The sequence below is a fragment of the Ranitomeya imitator genome, chromosome 5, assembly GCF_032444005.1.
Source record: "Ranitomeya imitator isolate aRanImi1 chromosome 5, aRanImi1.pri, whole genome shotgun sequence".
NCBI classification, from domain to species: domain Eukaryota; kingdom Metazoa; phylum Chordata; class Amphibia; order Anura; family Dendrobatidae; genus Ranitomeya; species Ranitomeya imitator.
Window position 1 is genome coordinate 187,668,314 of NC_091286.1, and position 18,943 is coordinate 187,687,256.

The 18,943-nt window shown below is 46.8% G+C and overlaps 1 protein-coding gene across 2 annotated transcripts in view; it reads left to right on the top strand.

The window, feature by feature from the left end:
- Nucleotides 1-18,943, top strand: part of KMO (kynurenine 3-monooxygenase) — an 850,240-nt gene that overhangs the window by 283,628 nt on the left and 547,669 nt on the right. For both annotated transcript variants that reach the window (XM_069767942.1, XM_069767941.1), the window contains exon 6: nt 7,803-7,890. In XM_069767942.1, the coding sequence (XP_069624043.1) occupies nt 7,803-7,890 (88 nt within the window). The remainder of the gene's footprint in view (nt 1-7,802; nt 7,891-18,943) is intronic.

An 18,943-nucleotide genomic window follows, 5' to 3' on the forward strand; every position in this document is an offset into this window, starting at 1 on the left:
GCATGAGCATCCCCCTCATGCGTCTGCTGATGCAAAGTTTGGCACACATAAAGGAGCAGGCGTCTGCAGCTGAGGAAGAGGGAAGCCTTGATGACAGTCAGCCATTGTCTGGTCAAGGCAGTCTACAGGATGAGGTAGCAGGCGAAGAGGAGGAGGATGATGGGGATGAGTATTTTTTGAATGAGGAAGCTTCTCCGGGGCCAATAGAAACTGGTGGCATTGCAAGGCCGGGTTCAGGCTTTTTGGGGAGACAAGTGACGTAGATTTGCCAGAAACTGCCCCTCAACCCAGCATATGCATACAATTGACAACTGGAACTTTGGCCCACATGGCGGATTATGCCTTACGGATCCTCAAAAGGGACCCACGCATTATTAAAATGATGACCGATGATGATTACTGGTTGGCCTGCCTCCTGGATCCTCGCTATAAAGGCAAATTGCAAAATATCATGCCACATGAGAACCTCGAACAAATATTAGCAACCAAACAAGCAACTCTTGTAGACCGTTTGATTCAGGCATTCCCAGCACTCAGCGCCGGTGATGGTTCTCACACGAGCTGCAGGGGGCAACAGGGCAGAGGTGTTAGAGGTGCATAAATAAGAAGTGGCGTTGGACAGAGGGGTTTTCTGACCAGGTTGTGGAGTGATTTCGCAATGACCGCAGACAGGACAGGTAATGCAGCATCAATTCAAAGTGACAGGAGACAACATTTGTCCAGTATGGTTACTAACTATTTTTCATCGATGTTCTCCCTCAACTGTCATTCCCATTTGATTACTGGGCATCCAAAATAGACACCTGGCCTGAATTGGCAGAATATACTTTGCAGGAGCTTGCTTGCCCAGCAGCTAGTGTGCTATCAGAAAGAGTATTCAGTGCTGTGGGTTCAATATTGACCGAAAAAAGGACTCGTCTGGCTACCCAAAATGTTGATGATATAACCTTCATTAAAATGAACCACTCATGGATTTTGAATTATTTTGCCCCACCTTTCCCGGCTGACACCTAGCTTTCCTATAAAAAGGTCTTGCTTGTGGACTGGTCTTACTGACTGTTCCAATCTCTTAATTTGCAGCAGCTGTTTGTCCAGCATACAACATGTTTACACCTCCCTAAATGGGCTAACTCCCCCCACGGGGCCGTGATCTCGCCACTTGGCGCAAGCACCCGTGAGAGTGCCGTTTGTCTGAAGAGGTGGGTGTGCCCGCTTTTGGTCAACGGCACTGCAACTGGGTCCCTCATAGTACAATAAAGTGTCTCTGGCGGTGGTGGTGCGCACCCAACGTCAGACACACCTTTGTAACATGAGGGGCCCTGGGCCTCTATCGCCGGCCACAAGAGAGTCCCCGACCCAAGCTCAAACAGTGCTCTACCACTTGCAAAATTATCTCTCACAGCTCCACCAATGTTTAGTCTATGCGCTGACATCCTTCAATGCCTGGCACTGACAATACCAATTTGTTGACACGTATGATGCTACTTAAAATAGTCAGGTTCAGTGTCCTATATTGACACCAGTAAATACTTAGCGCCAAATTACTATGTCTGAAACTCAGCAGAGGAGCCCACCCCTGAACCTAAGTATGCCACCTTTTTTTTGTGTTTTGTTGTTTTGCGAGACATTAACATATATTTCTTTTTTGGGAGTACTAACTGTGTCAGACACTCCTTCCAATCGTCCTCCGCTGACCACACCAATGCTGCCTGTGTACCCCTGCCACATAATCGAAGGTGCTTTGAGCCTATTTTTTTAATTTTAGGCCTACTAAGTCTGTCTGCGGTCCATCCTTCCAATTGTCCTCCGCTGACCACACCAATGCTGCCTGTGTACCCCCTGAACTTTTTTAAAAGTGCATAGAGCCACCCTTTTTATGTTAGGCCTACTAAGTCTGTCTGCGGTCCCTCCTTCAAATTGCCCTCCGCTGACCACACCAATGCTGCCTGTGTACCCCTGGAACCTATTTAAAAGTGCATAGAGCCACCTTTTTTATGTTAGGCCTACTAAGTCTGTCTCTGGTCCCTCCTTCAAATTGCCCTCCGCTGACCACACCAATGCTGCCTGTGTACCCCTGGAACCTATTTAAAAGTGCATAGAGCCACCTTTTTATAATGTTAGGCCTACTAAGTCTGTCTGCGGTCCCTCCTTCAAATTGGCCTCCGCTGACCACACCAATGCTGCCTGTGTACCCCTGGAACCTATTTAAAAGTGCATAGAGCCACCTTTTTTTATGTTAGGCCTACTAAGTCTGTCTGCGGTCCCTCCTTCAAATTGCCCTCCGCTGACCACACCAATGCTGCCTGTGTACCCCTGGAACCTATTTAAAAGTGCAAAGAGCCACCTTTTTTATGTTAGGCCTACTAAGTCTGTCTGCGGTCCCTCCTTCAAATTGCCCTCCGCTGACCACACCAATGCTGCCTGTGTACCCCTGGAACCTTTTTTAAACCTGCGTCGATCCAACTTTGTGTTGTAAGGCCTACTAGCAGTGTCTGTCTACGCCACTCAATACAGCTGTCCTCCTTATCTTTAAAAAAAAAATGAGCTGCAATTGTCTGGTTTTCAGCCTGTCGGAATTTTAAAACTGCATTGGGGCCACAAGTTTCGTTGGGGTCTACAATCTGTGTCTGCCGCTCCAAGGTGTTCTCCAGGTTGCCTCTCCCAAGCTTCTATCTTCAAGCTCTCATTAAGTAGTTGTTGAAACAACACTGCATTAAGCCTACAGGTTGGGTCTGGGTTGTAGAGACGGTGTCTCCCGCTCCAAGGTGTTCTCCAGGCTGCCTCTCCATAGCTTCTATCTTCCTGCTCTTGTTAAGTAGTTGTTGAAACAACACTGCATTAGGCCTACAAGTTGGGTCTGGGTTGAAGAGACGGTGTCTGCCGCTCCAAGGTGTTCTCCAGGTTGCCTCTCCATAGCTTCTATCTTCAAGCTCTCGTTAAGTAGTTGTTGAAACAACACTGCATTAGGCCTACAAGTTGGGTCTGGGTTTTAGATACGGTGTCTGCCGCTCCAAGGTGTTCTCCAGGTTGCCTCTCCATAGCTTCTATCTTCATGCTCTTGTTAAGCAGTTGTTGCAACAACACTGCATTATGCCTACAAGTTGGGTCTGGGTTGTAGAGACGGTGTCTGCCACTCCAAGGTGTTTTCCAGGTTGCCTCTCCATAGCTTCTATCTTCATGCTCTTGTTAAGTAGTTGTTGCAACAACACTGCATTAGGCCTACAAGTTGGGTCTGGGTTGTAGAGATGGTGTCTGCGCTCCAAGGTGTTCTCCAGGTTGCCTCTCCATAGCTTCTATCTTCATGCTCTTGTTAAGTAGTTGTTGAAACAACACTGCATTAGGCCTTCAAGTTGGGTCTGGGTTGTAGAGACGGTGTCTGCCACTCCAAGGTGTTCTCCAGGTTGCCTCTCCCTAGCTTCTATCTTCATGCTCTTGTTAAGTAGTTGTTGAAACAACACTGCATTAGGCCTACAAGTTGGGTCTGGGTTGTAGAGACGGTGTCTGCCGCTCCAAGGTGTTCTCCAGGTTGCCTCTCCATAGCTTCTATCTTCATGCTCTTGTTAAGTAGTTGTTGAAACAACACTGCATTAGGCCTACAAGTTGGGTCTGGGTTGCAGAGACGGTGTCTGCCGCTCCAAGGTATTCTCCAGGTTGCCACATAATCGAAGCTGCATAGAGCCTATTTTGTTATTTTAGGCCTACTAAGTCTTTCTGTGGTCCCTCCATCCAATTGTCCTCCACTGAGCACACCAATGCAGACCGTGTACCCATGTAACCTTTTTTAAACCTGCGTTGATCCAACTTTGTGGTGTAAGGCCTACTACTAGTGTCTGGCTGCGCCACTCAATACAGCTGTCCTCTTTAAAAAAATGACCTGCAATTATCAGGTTTTCAGCCTATCGGAATTTTACAACTGCAGTGGGGCTACTAGTTTGTTTGGGGCCTACTAACAGTGTCTGCCGCTCCAAGGTGTTCTCCTGGTTTCCTGTCCTGAACTTACATTTTCAGGCTCTCGTTAAGTAGTTGTTAATGTTACACTGCATTTGGCCTACTAGTTGGGTTGGGGCCTACTAACAGTGTCTGCCGCTCCTTGCTGTTCTCCTGGTTTCCTGTCCTGAACTTCCATTTTCAGGCTCTCGTTAAGTAGTTGTTAATGTTACACTGCATTTGGCCTACTAGTTGGGTTGGGGCCTACTAACAGTGTCTGCCGCTCTTTGCTGTTCTCCTGGTTTCCCGTCCTGAACTTCCATTTTCAGGTTCTCATTAAGTAGTTGTTAATATTACACTGCATTTGGCCTACTAGTTGGGTTGGGGTCTACTAACGGTGTCTGCCACTCCTTGCTGTTCTCCTCCACTGAACAAAGCTATGCCGCCTGTTTACTACTGTTGCCAATTTTGAACTGCATTTAGACTACTTACTGATTTGGGCCTACTCTCTGTGTCAGCCTCTCATTACAGTTGTCCTCCACTGAAAAAAGCAATGCTGCCTGTTTAGTCCTGTTACCAATTTTGAACTGCTTTTAGCCTACTTTTGTATTTGGGACTATATCTGTGTTTCATCCTCATCCTGCCCATTGCCCAGCCAGTGCTAGATGACACTGCTGGTACATTGACCCAGACCGCTACATTCCCCTTGCACGCTACACAGCCAAATTCTGACCCTGCTGAAAGTGAGGTTCCCCTTCCCGCATACTATACCACCTTACACGGGGACAAAGAGGAAGGTGCAGATGAAAGTGCAGGTTCCTTCATCAGGTGGGGGGGGGGCACTCGTTCGCATTGCCACTGGCACAGGGCCCCTCATAGTACGCAAAAGTGTCGCTGCCGGTGGGAGGCGCCCCCGCCGTGCAAACACACCGCCGTACTTTGAGGGGCCCTGTGCCAGTGGCAATGCGAACGAGTGGCCCCCCTCCCCCATGCTTGCTCTGGATCACAGCACTTGCAAAGTTGAAATACTTACCTCTCCCTGCTCCACTGCCGTGACGTGGTCCACGTTTCCTGGGCCCACTAAATACTTGACCCAGCCATACCCCCCACAAATTTTGCTAAATTACCCCCAATGTCCAATGCCTAACTATTATTATAAGGTAAATTAAGATTGACAAGCTTCAGTACCCACAAAGGATGTTTTTGCCATTAAAATGGGCACTGTAGGTGGTTTCCTGGCCTCCACTCACTGCCGACTATGCTTCTCTATTGACTTGCATTGGGTTTCGTGTTTCGGTCGATCCCGACCCCGACTTTACGCGATAATTGGCCGATTTCACTCGACTCGACTTTTGAGATAGTTGGGTTTCGCGAAATCCGACTCGACCCTAAAAAACTAAAAGTCGCTCAACCCTAATAATTATTATTCAACACCAACTAGAGCCCGAATGTCTCAGTGACACAGTTGCCAATGTAATTTACTATTTTTTCCAGACAACTCATCCTATCATGGACAGACAGTTTTTACAGACACACTGGAAAATAAATTAAGATTTTCAGCTTTTATGTCTGCAGCCTACATACAGCCTGTACCAGTAGCGTAGCTACTGGGGGGGGGGGCAGAGGGGGCTACCACCTGATACGTACCACCTGGGTCTTTTATGAGTATTAGTATAAGGAGCCCGCATACAGTAACCAAGAGCCCGCATACAGTAACCAAGAGCTGCATTACAGCACCACTCCAGCATTATTTTTTATTTCACTGCTGGAGCGGTGCTGAAAATCCACGTCCCCTGCCCCCAGTCTGATGCTCACCTTCTGGCGTTTTCATCTGTTTTTGTCTCTGATCGGCTCCGTCGCCTGCAGTTTGTGACCTGTCCGCGGCTCCAATGTTTTATGGAGCAGTGCAGAGGTCACTAATCAATGTGAGTCTATGGGAGCCTCGTTCTGGCCTTTTTCTCACTCTCAGGCAATGTGCACACGTTGTAGATTAGCCGCTGCGGATTCACAGCACTTTTCCATCTGGTTTACAGTACCATGTAATCCTATGGAAAACCAAATCCGCAGTGCACACGGTGCGGAAAATATCGCGCGGAAATGCTGTGTTGTATTTTCTGCAGCATGTCAATTCTTTTTGCGGATTCTGCAGCGTTTTACACCTGCTCCTGTATAGGAATCCGCAGGTGTAAAAATGCATGTGAAATCTGCACAAAAAACACAGGAAATCCACAGTAATTCTGCACACGATTCCGCAACAAGTGCACATAGCCTCATAGTCTTACACTGAGCGCTTGTGACATAACTTATAACTTCTGGCCTGTCAGAAGCTGCGCTCATAAGTTTGAGCAGCGGCACTGCAGCAGTGCCACAAAATAGTGAATACGCCAGAGGATGAGTAAATGACCGGGGCATCCAAATCATGACGGCAAGCTGTGAATCCATCATACTGTGTATATGGGAGCTGTGGGCCCATCATACTGTGTATAAGGAAGCTGCGAGTCCATCACACTGTGTATAAGGGAGCTGTGAGTCCATCATACTGTATATATGGAAGCTGTGGGCCCATCATACTGTGTATAAGGGAGCTGTGCGCTCATCATACTCTGTATAAGGGAGCTGTGGGCCCATCATACTGTGTATAAGGGAGCTGTGGGCCCATCATACTGTGTATAAGGGAGCTGTGGGCCCATCATACTGTGTATAAGGGAGCTGTGAGTCCATCATCCTGTGTATAAGGGAGCTGTGAGTCCATCATCCTGTGTATAAGGGAGCTGTGCACACATCATACTGTGTATAAGGGAGCTGCGGGCCCATCATACTGTGTATAAGGGACCTGCGGGCCCATCATACTGTGCATAAGGGAGCTGTGGGCCCATCATACTGTGTATGAGGGAGCTGCGGGCCCATCATACTGTGTATAAGGGAGCTGCGGGCCCATCATACTGTGTATAAGGGAGCTACGGGCCCATCATACTGTGTATAAGGAAGCTGCGGGTCCATCACACTGTGTAAAAGTGAGCTGTGAGTACATTATACTGTGTATAAGGGAGCTCTGAGTACATCATACTGTGTATAAGGGAGCTGTGAGTCCATCATACTGTGTATAAGGGAGCTGTGCACACATCATACTGTGTATAAGGGAGCTGTGAGTCCATTATACTGTGTATAAGGGAGCTGTGGGCCCATCATACTGTGTATAAGGGAGCTGTGGGCCCATCATACTGTGTATTTGGGAGCTGCGGGCCCATCATAATATGTATAGGGAACTGTGAAGGCATATTGTGCATATGGGAGCTGTTGGCCCATTACACTGTATATAGGGGAGCTCTGGGGGACATTATACTTTCTATAGTGGAGTTCTGTCAGCATTATACTGTGTATAGATTTATATACATATACATATACTGTGTATATAGATTTATTTTCAATAACAGCGCGGTCATATTCTGAGGTTCTACTATAGTCATAATTAGAGTGCGCAACCGTAACTGTAATCAGGGTTAGCTGGTTAGGGGCCCACTCAGATGTTTCGCCCCCCCCAAATTGAAACCCTAGCTACGCCTCTGGCCTGTACATATTAACAGCATGTACCGTGAACTGTAAAATGATGAAAATTGCAGTCATCATATGCTGTACCATTTTTCACAGCTTTTATTAAAAATATGATGTGGCTATAATTTCTTTTTTTGGGGGGGGGGCAGGGTGAAAAAGTGCCTTTTTTATGTACTGTCCACTAATTTTTTGCACAATTGGCAACCCTGCTCAATGGGGTTGGACTAGCTATGTAACAAGGATGTAGCAAGTTGATTTGTATATTTTTTTAAAATCCCAATCTAATGATTGTTATATTGACCACTCTCTTGATTTTTCAACAGCTGCAGAAAAGTATTCGAATGTGAAGTTACATTTCGAGCTCAAATTGACTGACTGCAATGTCGACTCTGGTACATTGGTTTTTCAGGGGTAAGCAGTACAAGGTTTCTTATTATTAACATTTCTACTAGGATAATTCAGAGCACCTGTCACCTTTCTGTTTTTTCTTTTTTTTTAAATTAAGAAATGTCATGCTTTTAAAATAGTATTCTAGATCACTGCCTTTTAAACTGGGACACGTTTATTTCTAGGGTTCTAATATCTGAAGACCAATTTGCCTGCAGTGGTTTGTATGTGTATCCCTAGGAACCAGTCTGTCTATGGTAGACTATGAAAAGAAAAACTGACATCATCAGCCTTCCACACAGGCCAGTCAGTTAAAGGGGCCATATGTGATCCAATGAGTAAATATTAAAGGGAATCTGTCAGCACTTATTTTCTATGCAATTTGATAGCAGAATAACGTAGAGACAGAGAGTTCAATTCGAACAATGTATCACTTCATAACTGCTTGATTTGTAGTTTTGATAGAATCACTGTTTTGCCTGAGGTAGATGTAACAGTGCTAAGATTTCTGAGCTGTATATAAACCCAACCACACTACAGCCTGGCACCTTCCTGTGTACATTGTCAATTGCCAGAAAGCTGCTAATCAGTGGACGAGGTGGAGCAACAGATATATCTGACTAAAGGTACCATCACACTGGACGATATCGCTAGCGATCCGTGACGTTGCAGCGTCCTGGCTAGCGATATCGTCCAGTGTGACACGCAGCAGCGATCAGGCCCCTGCTGTGATATCGTTGGTCGGGGCAGAAAGGCCAGAGCTTTATTTCGTCGCTAGACGTCCCACTGACATCGCTGAATCGGCGTGTGTGATGCCGATTCAGCGATGTCTTCGCTGGTAACCAGGGTAAACATCGGGTTACTAAGCGCAGGGCCGCGCTTAGTAACCCGATGTTTACCCTGGTTACCATCGTTAAAGTAAAAAAAAAAACACTTCATACTTACCTACCGCTGTCTGTCCCCGGCACTGTGCTACTCTGCTCTGGCTGTGAGCGCCGGCCAGCTGGAAAGCAGATCGGTGACGTCACCGCTCTGCTTTCCGGCCGCTGTGCTCACAGCCAGAGCAGAGAAGCCCAGCGCCGGGGATAGACAGCGGTAGGTAAGTATGTAGTGCTTGTTTTTTTTACTTTAACGATGGTAACCAGGGTAAACATCGGGTTACTAAGCGCGGCCCTGCGCTTAGTAACCCGATGTTTACCCTGGTTACCGGCATAGTTGGTCGCTGGAGAGCTGTCTGTGTGACAGCTCTCCAGCGACCAAACAGTGACGCTGCAGCGATCCGGATCGTTGTCGGTATCGCTGCAGCGTCGCTTAGTGTGACGGTACCTTTAAGGTACCGTCACACTAAAACGACGCTGCAGCGATACGTCCCCTGGTAACCAGGGTAAACATCGGGTTACTAAGCGCAGGGCCGTGCTTAGTAACCCGATGTTTACCCTGGTTACCAGTGAAGACATTGCTGAATCGGCGTCACACACGCCGATTCAGCGATGTCAGCGGGAGATCCAGCGACGAAATAAAGTTTCAAACGATCTGCTACGACTAGTGTTGAGCGATACCGTCCGATACTTGAAAGTATCGGTATCGGATAGTATCGGCCGATACCCGAAAAATATCGGATATCGCCGATACCGATATCCGATACCAATACAAGTCAATGGGACATCAAGTATCGGAAGGTATTCTCATGGTTCCCAGGGTCTGAAGGAGAGGAAACTCTCCTTCAGGCCCTGGGATCCATAGGGATGTGTAAAATAAAGAATTAAAATAAAAAATATTGATATATTTACCTCTCCGGCGGCTCCTGAACTCAGCGCGGGTAACCGGCAGGCTTCTTTGTTCAAAATCAGCGCTTTTAGGACCTGAGAATCACGTCCCGGCTTCTGATTGGTCGCGGGCCGCCCATGTGACCGCCACGCGACCAATCACAAGCCGTGACGTCATTCGCAGGTCCTTAACGCGCTCATTTTTTAAAAATGAGCGCGGTAATGACTTTCAAAGACGTAGCGGCTTGTGATTGGTCGCGGCCACGCGACCAATCACAAGCCGCGACGTCACCGCAAGCTATTAACGCGCTCATTTTTAAAAATGAGCGCGTTAATGACTTTCAAAGACGTAGCGGCTTGTGCGTGGCCGCGACCAATCACAAGCCGCTACGTCTTTGAAAGCCATTAACGCGCTCATTTTTAAAAATGAGCGCGTTAATAGCTTGCGGTGACGTCGCGGCTTGTGATTGGTCGCGTGGCCGCGACCAATCACAAGCCGCTACGTCTTTGAAAGTCATTAACGCGCTCATTTTTAAAAATGAGCGTGTTAATAGCTTGCGGTGACGTCGCGGCTTGTGATTGGTCGCGGCCACGCGACCAATCACAAGCCGCTACGTCTTTGAAAGCCATTAACGTGCTCATTTTTAAAAAATGAGCGCGTTAAGGACCTGCGAATGACGTCGCGGCTTGTGATTGGTCGCGTGGCGGTCACATGGGCGGCCCGCGACCAATCAGAAGCCGGGACGTGATTCTCAGGTCCTAAAAGCGCTGATTTTGAACAACGAAGCCTGCCGGTTACCCGCGCTGAGTCCAGGGGCCGCCGGAGAGGTAAATATATCAATATTTTTTATTTTAATTCTTTATTTTACACATCTCTATGTATCCGATACCGATACCCGATACCACAAAAGTATCGGATCTCGGTATCGGAATTCCGATACCGCAAGTATTGGCCGATACCCGATACTTGCGGTATCGGAATGCTCAACACTAGCTACGACGTACAATTCTCAGCGGGGTCCCTGATCGCAGTAGCGTGTCAGACACAGCGAGATCGTAATTATATCGCTGGAACGTCACGGATCGTGCCGTCCTAGCGACCAAAGTGCCACTGCGTGACGGTACCCTTACCTGCATGTGAGACCTAGTCCTCCAGTGAAAATCTCCTCCTGATAAAATACTGATTATATAGAAAATAAGACACACAGCCTAGTAAGTGACATATCTCTGTAATCAGGCTCCCAGCTTATACATTGTTCTTTTTTAGCACTAACAGCACTTTATTCATATATCTATTGTTTATGGTGACCACAAAATTGCCCACACGGAAAATTGCCCACACGGAACATTGCCCACACAGAAAATTGCCAATTGCAGCATCACAAAGTTTCAAATCCATGATACTGTATTTGAGGTGCAAGGTGAAGAATGCCCACAGAAAATTGCCTACAGGCTGAATTATGGCTGTGTGCACACGATGCAGATTTAGTGCACATCTGCAGCGTTTTTTTTCACGCAGAAACACTGCAGATCCGCACTGTGATTTACAGTACAATGTAAATCAATGTGAAAAAAAAAAGCTGTGCACATGGTGCAGAAAAATCCGCGCAGAAATGCTGCGGATTTCAAAGAAGTGCATGTCACTTCTTTTGTGCAGTTCTGCAGTGTTTCTGCACCCCTCCATGAAAAAAATCCGCAGTGGAAAAAACCACAAAAACTGCACAAAATCCGCAATAAAAACTGCAGAAAATCTGCACCTGCGGATTCTGCCAGGAGATGCAGATTTAGTGCAGAAAATTCTGCACCACATTTCCTACGTGTGCATAAATATAGGTTAAATGCTCTGTAGGACAGGGGGATAGTATATGCATGTATACATAAGATGCTCTGCAGGGCAGAAGAATAATATATAATTATAGGTGAGATGCTCTGAAGGACAGAGAATAGCAAATATCAATAGGTTAAATTCTCTGTAGGACAGGGGGATAGTATATGCATGTATACATAAGATGCTCTGCAGGGCAGAAGAATAATATAGAATTATAGGTGAGAAGCTCTGCAGGACAGAGAATAGCAAAGAGATATAGGTTAAATGCTCTGCAGGACAGGGGGATAGTATGCAGTTATACATTAGATGCTCTGCAGGGCAGAAGAATAATATAGAATTATAGGTGAGATGCTCTGCAGGGCAGAAGAATAAAATAGAATTATAGGTGAGAAGCTCTGCAGGACTGAGAATAGCGAAGAGATATAGGTTAAATGCTCTGCAGGACAGGGGGATATTATGCAGGTATATGTGAGATGCTCTGCAGGGCAGAAGAATAATATAGAATTATAGGTGAGATGCTCTGCAGGACAGAGAATAGCAAAGACCTATAGGTTAAATGCTCTGCAGGACAGGGGGATATTATGCAGGTATACGTGAGATGCTCTGCAGGGCATAAGAATAATATAGAATTACTAGCTGTTTCCAGCCAGCTAATGCTCGGCACTCTCATTGCTATCTAAATAACGCTGCTGGTGATTAAACTAAAGTAAATAATGACAACATTCAATAGCGCTTACGCAGATGGTAAATTAACTTAAAATAAAATTTTTTGCCTCGTTCGTATCTTCAGTTAACCATGCCTAAAACTGCTGAGGATATTCATTTACTTCACGTAAGTGTATAGTACCACTTCTGCAGCACGACGCAAACTTTGCACTGTGTAATTTTTCTTTCCAAAAGTGAGATGCACCGCAATCACTACACGCAAAGTCTTGCTTTTCCACGTGGTATTCACTGGGTAAATTCTCTGGATTTCTTGCTGCATACCTCGAAGGTGGTGGCAGTTTACGTCTATGGGCATTGTTGTTTTCAACTTCCGCAGGTGTCAAATTCCTTCTTCATTGACGCTGGTTATATATATCAGCTTCCCTTCTTTCTGTCACTCGGTTGATATAAACCTTGTGATATCTCTCTCTGTCCTTATCAATCTGCCCAGGTGTTCATTGTTGATAACCATTCCTACGATTTTGTCGATATTGTTGTTGTCGATCAGCTACTGCATCGTTGTCCGGATTTTCCTGCGGCCTGTGAGATGGACCGGGCGACTCTTCTTGGCTCATTTTGTTTGGGAGAATGTGGATGCAATTAAATGTACGTTTACCTTGGCTGAAGTGGTTGAATTACATAGAAAGGAAGTGCTGCGTGTGGTAATTTGTGGGGACGGAGCCTCGAGTGGTAATGTGTGGGGACGGAGTCTCGTGTGGTAATGTGTGGGGACAGAGCCTCATGTGGTAATGTGTGGGGACGGAGCCTCGTGTGGTAATGTGTGGGGACGGAGCCTCGTGTGGTAATGTGGTGGGGGGTGGGATTATGTGTGGTGATGAGGTGGGGGCGGGAGTATGTGTGGTGATATGGTGGGTGGGCAAGATTATGTGAGGTGATGTGGTGGGGCAGGATTATGTGTGGTGATGAGGTGGATGCGGGATTATGTGTGGTGATGTGGTGGGTGGGCAAGATTATGTGAGGTGATGTGGGGGGGTGAGATTATATGTGGTGGGGGAGCGGGATTATGTGTGGTGGTGGGGGGCGGGATTATGTGTGGTGATGTGGTTGGGGATGGGATTATGTGTGGTGATGTGATGGGGCAGGATTATGTGTGGTGGTGTGGGGGCAGGATTATATGTGGTGGGGGAGCGGGATTATGTGTGGTGGTGGGGGGCGGGATTATGTGTGGTGATGTGGGTGGGTGAGATTATATGTGGTGGGGGAGCGGGATTACGTGTGGTGGTGGGGGGCGGAATTATGTGAGGTGATGTGGGGGGGTGAGATTATATGTGGTGGGGGAGCGGGATTATGTGTGGTGGGGGGGCGGGATTATGTGTGGTGATGCGGTTGGGGGGCGGGATTATATGTGGTGATGAGGTGGGGGCGGGATTATGTGTGGTGATGTGATGGGGGCGGGATTATGTGTGGTGATGTGATGGGGGCAGGATTATGTGAGGTGATGTGGGGGGGCTGGATTATGTGTGGTGATGTGGTGGGGGGGCAGGATTATGTGTGATGATGTTGTGGGTGGGCGAGATTATGTGTGGTGATGTGGGGGGGCGGGATTATGTGTGGTGGTGGGGGGCGGGATTATGTGTGGTAATGTGGTGGGGGGCGGGATTATGTGTGGTGATGAGGTGGGGGCGGGATTATGTGTGGTGGTGGGTGGGCAAGATTATGTGAGGTGATGTGGGGTGGCTGGATTATGTGTGGTGATGTGGTGGGGGGGCAGGATTATGTGTGGTTATGTGGGGGGGCCGGATTGTGTGGTGATGTGGTGGGGGCGGGATTATGTGTGGTAATGTGGTGGGGGGCGGGATTATGTGTGGTGATGAGGTGGGGTGGGATTATGTGTGTGGTGGGTGGGCAAGATTATGTGAGGTAATGTGGCGGGGGTGGGATTATGTGTGGTGATGGGTGGGATTATGTGTGAGGGGGCGGGATTATGTGTGGTGGGGGGGGCGGGGTTATGTGTGGTGATGTGTTGGGGGGGCGGGATTATGTGTGGGGATGTGGTGGGGGGCAGGATTATGAGTGGTAATGTGGTGGGGGGCGGGATTGTGTGTGGTAATGTGATGGGGGGCGGGATTGTATGTGGTAATGTGGTGGGGGGCGGGATTGTGTGTGGTAATGTGGTGGAGGGGGCGAGATTATGTGTGGTGATTTGTTGGGGCAGGATTATGTGTGTTAATGGGGTGTTGGGGTGGGATTATGTGTGGTGATGTGCTGGGGGCGGGATTATGTGTGGTGATTTCAATATGTGTGGTAATGTGGTGGGGGGCGGGATTGTGTGTGGTAATGGGGTGGGGGTGGGATTGTGTGTGGTAATGGGGTTGGGGGGCGGGATTATGTGTGGTGATGTGGTGGGGCAGAGCTACTGTGCAGGGGGCGGGATTAGCGAGTAATCACGATGCCTCTTATATATAGTTAGGTGAGTTGCTCTGCAGGATGGACAATAGCAAAGATCTCTAGGTTAAATGCTCTGCAGGACAGGGGGATAGTATGCAGGTATACGTTAGATGCTCTGCAGAACAGAGAATAGTATAGAATTATAGGTGAGATGCTCTGAAGCACAGAAGAATGTTGGCAAAAATTGCCCACATAAAAAACTACCGACAAGTTTATTAAGAACAGTTTATTAAGGAGTTCTAATAACAACAATAACTTACGTTTATTAAACAATCTTTGCACATCTGCAAATAATTAGCTGGCGGGTGACTGTCCTTGACTTCCATGGGCTCCATTGAAATACAACAGGCAGCAAAGAAAATGCAGAATGGATTTCAACAAAGGACTCTGGGCCCAGTTTACTTCTCCAGGTTCTACAGGTTCGGTTCATCATCCCTGATCCCAGAGTACGGATTCTGTTCTTAGGAGTTGTCATTCCACTGTGCTAACAATAATTCTACTCTCATTGTGGTGCGTGTGGGCCTAGAGACCCTTATTCCACTCTTATTGTGGTGTGTCTCTGCCTAGAGACCCTTATTCCACTCTCATTGTGGTGTGTCTGGGCCTAGAGACCGTTATTCCACTGTCATTGTGGTGTGTCTGGGCCTAGAGACCCTTATTCTACTCTCATTGTGGTGTGTTTGGGCCTAGAGACCCTTATTCCACTCTCATTGTCGTGTGTCTGGGCCTAGAGACCCTTATTCTACTCTCATTGTGGTATCTGGGCCTAGAGACCCTTATTCCACTCTCATTGTGGTGTGTCTGGTCCTAGAGACCCTTATTCCACTCTCATTGTGGTGTGTGTGTGGGCCTAGAGACCCTTATTCTACTCTCATTGTGGTGTGTCTGGGCCTAGAGACCATTATTCCACTCTCATTGTGGTGTGTGTGGGCCTAGAGACCCTTATTCCACTCTCATTGTGGTGTGTGTGGGCCTAGAGACCCTCATTCCATGCTCATTGTGGTGTGTCTGGGCCTAGAGACCCTTAGGCTATGTTCACACTTTGCGGATTTTGCTGCGGATCCGCAGCGGATTTGACCGCTGCGGATCTGCAGCAGTTTCCCATGAGTTTACAGTACACTGTAAACCTATGGGAAACAAAAAACGCTGTGCACATGCTGCGGAAAAAAACACTGTGGAAACGCAGTGGATTACATTCCGCAGCATGTCACTTCTTTTCTGCAAATTTTCACCTGCTCCAATAGGAAACTGCAGATGAAAATCCGCAGAAGAAGTCGCAGTAAAAACCGCGATAAATCCGCAGTAAAAACCGCGACGGGTTTTCACTGCGGATTTTGGAATTCTGCTGCGGAAAAATCCGCAGTGGAATCTGCAAATTGTAAACTTAGCCTTATCTCACTCTCAGTGTGGTGGGTGTGGGCCTAGAGACCCTTATTCCACTCTCCTAGTGGTGTGTCTGGGCCTAGAGACACTTAGGCCGGCGTCACACTTGCGAGTTTTACGGACGTAAGAGCGCAGAATCTACGTCCGTAAAACTCGCAAAAAATACGGCACAATTATTCTCTATGCCTCTGCTCCTATTTGCCGTATTTTACTGATCAGTATTATACGGCTTTCTACGGCCGTACAAAATCGCAGCATGCTGCGTTTGTCACCGTACTGCACAAGAAATACGCCAATGAAAGTCTATGGAAGCGTGAAAAATACGGATTACACACGGACAAGCAGTGTGACTTGCGAGAAATACGCAGCGCTGTTAGAGAGAAAAGCCGGTAATTCAGTGCGGTGTACAGTAAAATCACACTGACAGCTTACAGTCCAATAGGTAGAATAAATGTGTACACATAGAATAGGTATATATATATATATATATGTCAGTGAGACACATATATGTATATATATTAATATTTATTCCAGCGCTATACAGCTTGAAAGCCGGTAATTCCAATACCGGCTTTTTCTTTCTCCTTCCTAAAACCCGACATGATTTGAGACATGGTTTACATACAGTAAACCATGTCTTCTCTCCATTTTTTTTGCAGATTCCACACTACTAATGTCAGTAGTGTGTATCTGCAAAATTTGGCCGTTCTAGCTCTTAAAATAAAGGGTTAAATGGCGGAAAAAATTGGCGTGGGCTCCCGCGCAATTTTCTCCGCCAGAGTAGTAAAGCCAGTGACTGAGGGCAGATATTAATAGCCTGGAGAGGGTCCACGGTTATTGGCCCCCCCTGGCTAAAAATACCTAGCCAGGGAGCTTTCTAGGTAATTTCCCACGATCTATGAACAGCCAGCAGAGGGCGCCTCACCGCAAATAAAGCTAAATATAGATCATTGATCTATTTTTAGCCTCATTCCCTGGCGTTTTGCAGCGAGGAGCAGCCTGCATTAGCACAGCTCCTTGCTGCAAAATGTTTTAACCCCTTCAGAAGGATTTACATCGTTGGACGTTACAGATCTGCGGAGGGTAAGTATATTGTTGGTTTATTATGTTTTTTTACTCACAGAACGAGGGTCTTCAGTGACTGGATTGGGCGTTGAATAAAATACTGCAACAACCATTGTTTTTATTTCATTAAAATAATTTTAAATAATGTGTTTGTGTTTTATTTAACCCTTCACTACAATTGGATTAATAATGGATAGGTGTCATAATTGACGCCTCTCCATTATTAATTAGGCTTAATGTCACCTTACAATAGCAAGGTGGCATTAACCCTTCATTACCCCATATCCCACCGCTACACGGGAATGGGAAGAGAGTGGCCAAGTGCCAGAATAGGCGCATCTTCCAGATGTGCCTTTTCTGGGGTGGCTGGGGGCAGATATTTTTAGCCAGGGGGGGGGCCAATAACCGTGGACCCTCTCCAGGCTATTAATATCTGCCCTCAGTCACTGGCTTTACTACTCTGGCGGAGAAAATTGCGCGGGAGCCCACGCCAATTTTTTCCGCCATTTAACCCTTTATTTTAAGAGCTAGAACGGCCAAATTTTGCAGATACACACTACTGACATTAGTAGTGTGGAATCTGCAAAAAAAATGGAGAGAAGACATGGTTTACTGTATGTAAACCATGTCTCAAATCATGTCGGGTTTTAGGAAGGAGAAAGAAAAAGCCGGTAATTGAATTACCGGCTTTCAAGCTGTATAGCGCTGGAATAAATATTAATATATATACATATATGTGTCTCACTGACATATATATATATATATACCTATTCTACGTGTACACATTTATTCTACCTATTCTACTGTAAGCTGTCAGTGTGATTTTACTGTACACCGCACTGAATTACCGGCTTTTCTCTCTAATATATGTGTCTACTGACATATATATATATATATATATATATATATATATAGACAGTATATATATATTTTCTTTTCTTTTTGGGACACATGGATCACTTCTATAGCGGTATGTTGGTTTTGCTAGCCTGCGAGAAAACCACGCAGTACGGATGCCATACGGATTACATACGGAGGATGCCATGCGCAAAAAACGCTGACACACCCTGCCTACGGAGGAGCTACGGACCACTTTTTTCGGGACTTTTCAGCGTATTACGGCCGTAACATACGGACCGTATTGTTTTACGCTGTGTGTGACGCCGGCCTTATTCAAATCCACTTTGCATTTCCTTCCATCCTGTGCCTGCTTGCACCTGCAGTATATGTGTATGATACATAACTAGGTAGGGTCTGTTCACTCTTACTCTTGGTAGTCGTAAGTGGACAGGGAAGGAAGTGCAGGCCCCAGATTCACTGCCACTGAAGTCAATGGGAGAGCGGAGCTGCTATGGCACTTCCGCTCCTCTGACAGAATCTCACCTTTCTGCGGTACCTTCTGGGCTTCCAGGACCATCTATCTCAGCCAGCAGCACCCTGCTTTTGGTGGGCATCCACTGAGATGATAATGTATTAGATCTGACCTGCAGTCCCATGTAACTCCACAGATAATGCAGTGATTCTTTTGTGGGTACTGATAGCAGTGCTGGCTCCTCTGGATCATACTGCTGCTGTTTCTGCATGTGCTGCTGTTCTGGGCTGGTGGGTGGGGTTATGCAGAATCAGTGAGAGATGAGAGCAGACTATATCTATTGCTGATAATGACAGACTGCTACAAACCACAGATCTTCAGCATGTTTGCAGTTTTGCACTAGGTTAGCTGTAAATCACAAGTTGATCACACATCATGTGAACATCCTCACCTTTCACCTCAAATATCATAGATCTGAAACTTTGTGATGCTGCAACTGGCAATTTTCCACATGGGCAATTTTCCATGTGGGCAATTTTGCGTGTGGGCAATTTTCCTGTGGGCAATTTTCCTTTGAGCAATTTTCCTGTGGGCATTTTTCAGGGAACC